We start from the raw sequence: 1,547 nt of genomic DNA, 5'->3' as shown, positions 1-1,547 counted from the left end.
CTCTTCGTGGTCTCTTCAGGTCGGCTTTCACGCTCCTCCTCGATCTTGCCCATGTGTCGAGGATGAGGTGGCGCCCCCTTCTTGCGCTCGGTCTCCCCGTTCTGTCTGGACGTCTCGCGCCTTCTCTGCGGCGCCGGCGGGCTGGAGCTGCCCTCGCTCCTCGGCGAAGACTGCGCGTCGTAAATCTCGACGGTGAAGTCTTTGTTTTTGTTCATGGAAGCCTTTTGTTCACTGATGAACTTCTTGAGCGGGATCGCGCTCTGGCCCTTCTTCGCGGGGACGGGCGAGCTGTCCACGCTGCGGGATTTCTTGGTGGCCGTCGAGGGCGGCTTCAGCTTGCTCCTCCGCCCGCCCGGGGCCTTGTTCTCTATGTCGACGCTTCGACTTTTGTACTTGAGTGCCGTGGGTTTGGTCACGATGAGCTTGCTCAGCGCCCTGGCCTTGGCGCGCTCCTCCGTCTTCGGCTTAAACTTCATGATGTCGAGCGGGTGGCTGTGGAACCGCTCCGGGTTCTGCTCCTTCCCGCACGTCAGGCACGGTTCGGGGATCTGCGGGTCAAGGGGGACGCGTGAGACAGGGTGCGCGCCTTCGCTTTCGTAGCGCTCAGGGACCAGCGAGTTATTCCAAAAGCAAACCATATCCAGTTAGATGCATTACCATTACCCAGGGCTAGTTAGCGGAAGCAAAATCATGGCTGATCTGTTCGAGAAGTAGCAATGGAGGGAAAAGCATGGAAGATGCGTATGCAAATGTTCGTAAGCCCAGAAACCAGCGGAAGGGAGAGAAAAGCGTGATTAACAATGCACCCATGCAGAACACGCCGAACGTCCCTCGCGGCAGATTATCTAAGCCTATCAAGCAGCTGTAAGAAAAAGCCAGGGTTAAGGAAAGCTAAAGAAATAAGGCGTTAAAAGGAGATAGATCCGAGAAGTCGGCGTCGGAAAGGGAGAATCGTGATAAAACGGATAATTTCAGCTAACGAGACAGGTTCCAAAAATTCGTGTCTTTATCATCAATCCTTACGAAAAAAAAATCGAAGATGAAATAATCAACTCAACGAGAATTAGAAGAAATATACGCGTGGAGGCTAGATGAAGGACACTCGAAATATATGACATGAACGTGTACAGAAAACATGTTTAAGACGAGGTATATACTTTGTGGGATTTGAAAGATCCTCAGTCACGTTAAGGGTGAGGTAGGGCGAAGCAGAGATATGGTGCGAGTGTCCCATACTCCAAACAGGACTGGAAGAATCCTCACGGGACTTCGCTGAAGAGTATATCCCGGAGGTGATATCCTGGAGGTGACATAATCTCCATTTTTTTTTTTTACACTTGCTTAACCCTAAACCTCTCACCTTTACTTTATCCTTTGGCCCCGTGAACACCTCTTCGAGCTGCCTTCGACGTCCCCTCGGCAGGAAGCTTCTGAGATTGGAAGTCTTCTTGGAGGGGCGCGAGTTTTGGGCCGTGATGACCGGCACGGCGATGTGGCGAGAGGGTCGAGGCAGCCGCATGGTGGACGGCCGGACCTGTCCACACACC

General features: G+C 53.0%; 1 protein-coding gene across 1 annotated transcript in view; it reads right to left on the bottom strand.

Moving 5' to 3' along the window:
- Positions 1-1,547, bottom strand: part of LOC119581629 — a gene marked incomplete in the record, with an annotated part of 75,999 nt that overhangs the window by 12,975 nt on the left and 61,477 nt on the right. Inside the window, 2 exon segments of the mRNA XM_037929750.1 lie at positions 1-548; positions 1,361-1,534. Coding sequence (XP_037785678.1) covers positions 1-548; positions 1,361-1,534 — 722 coding nt within the window.

The sequence above is a fragment of the Penaeus monodon genome, chromosome 15 (assembly GCF_015228065.2).
Source record: "Penaeus monodon isolate SGIC_2016 chromosome 15, NSTDA_Pmon_1, whole genome shotgun sequence".
Lineage (NCBI taxonomy): Eukaryota > Metazoa > Arthropoda > Malacostraca > Decapoda > Penaeidae > Penaeus > Penaeus monodon.
This window is presented reverse-complemented; position numbering and strand designations above follow the sequence as displayed.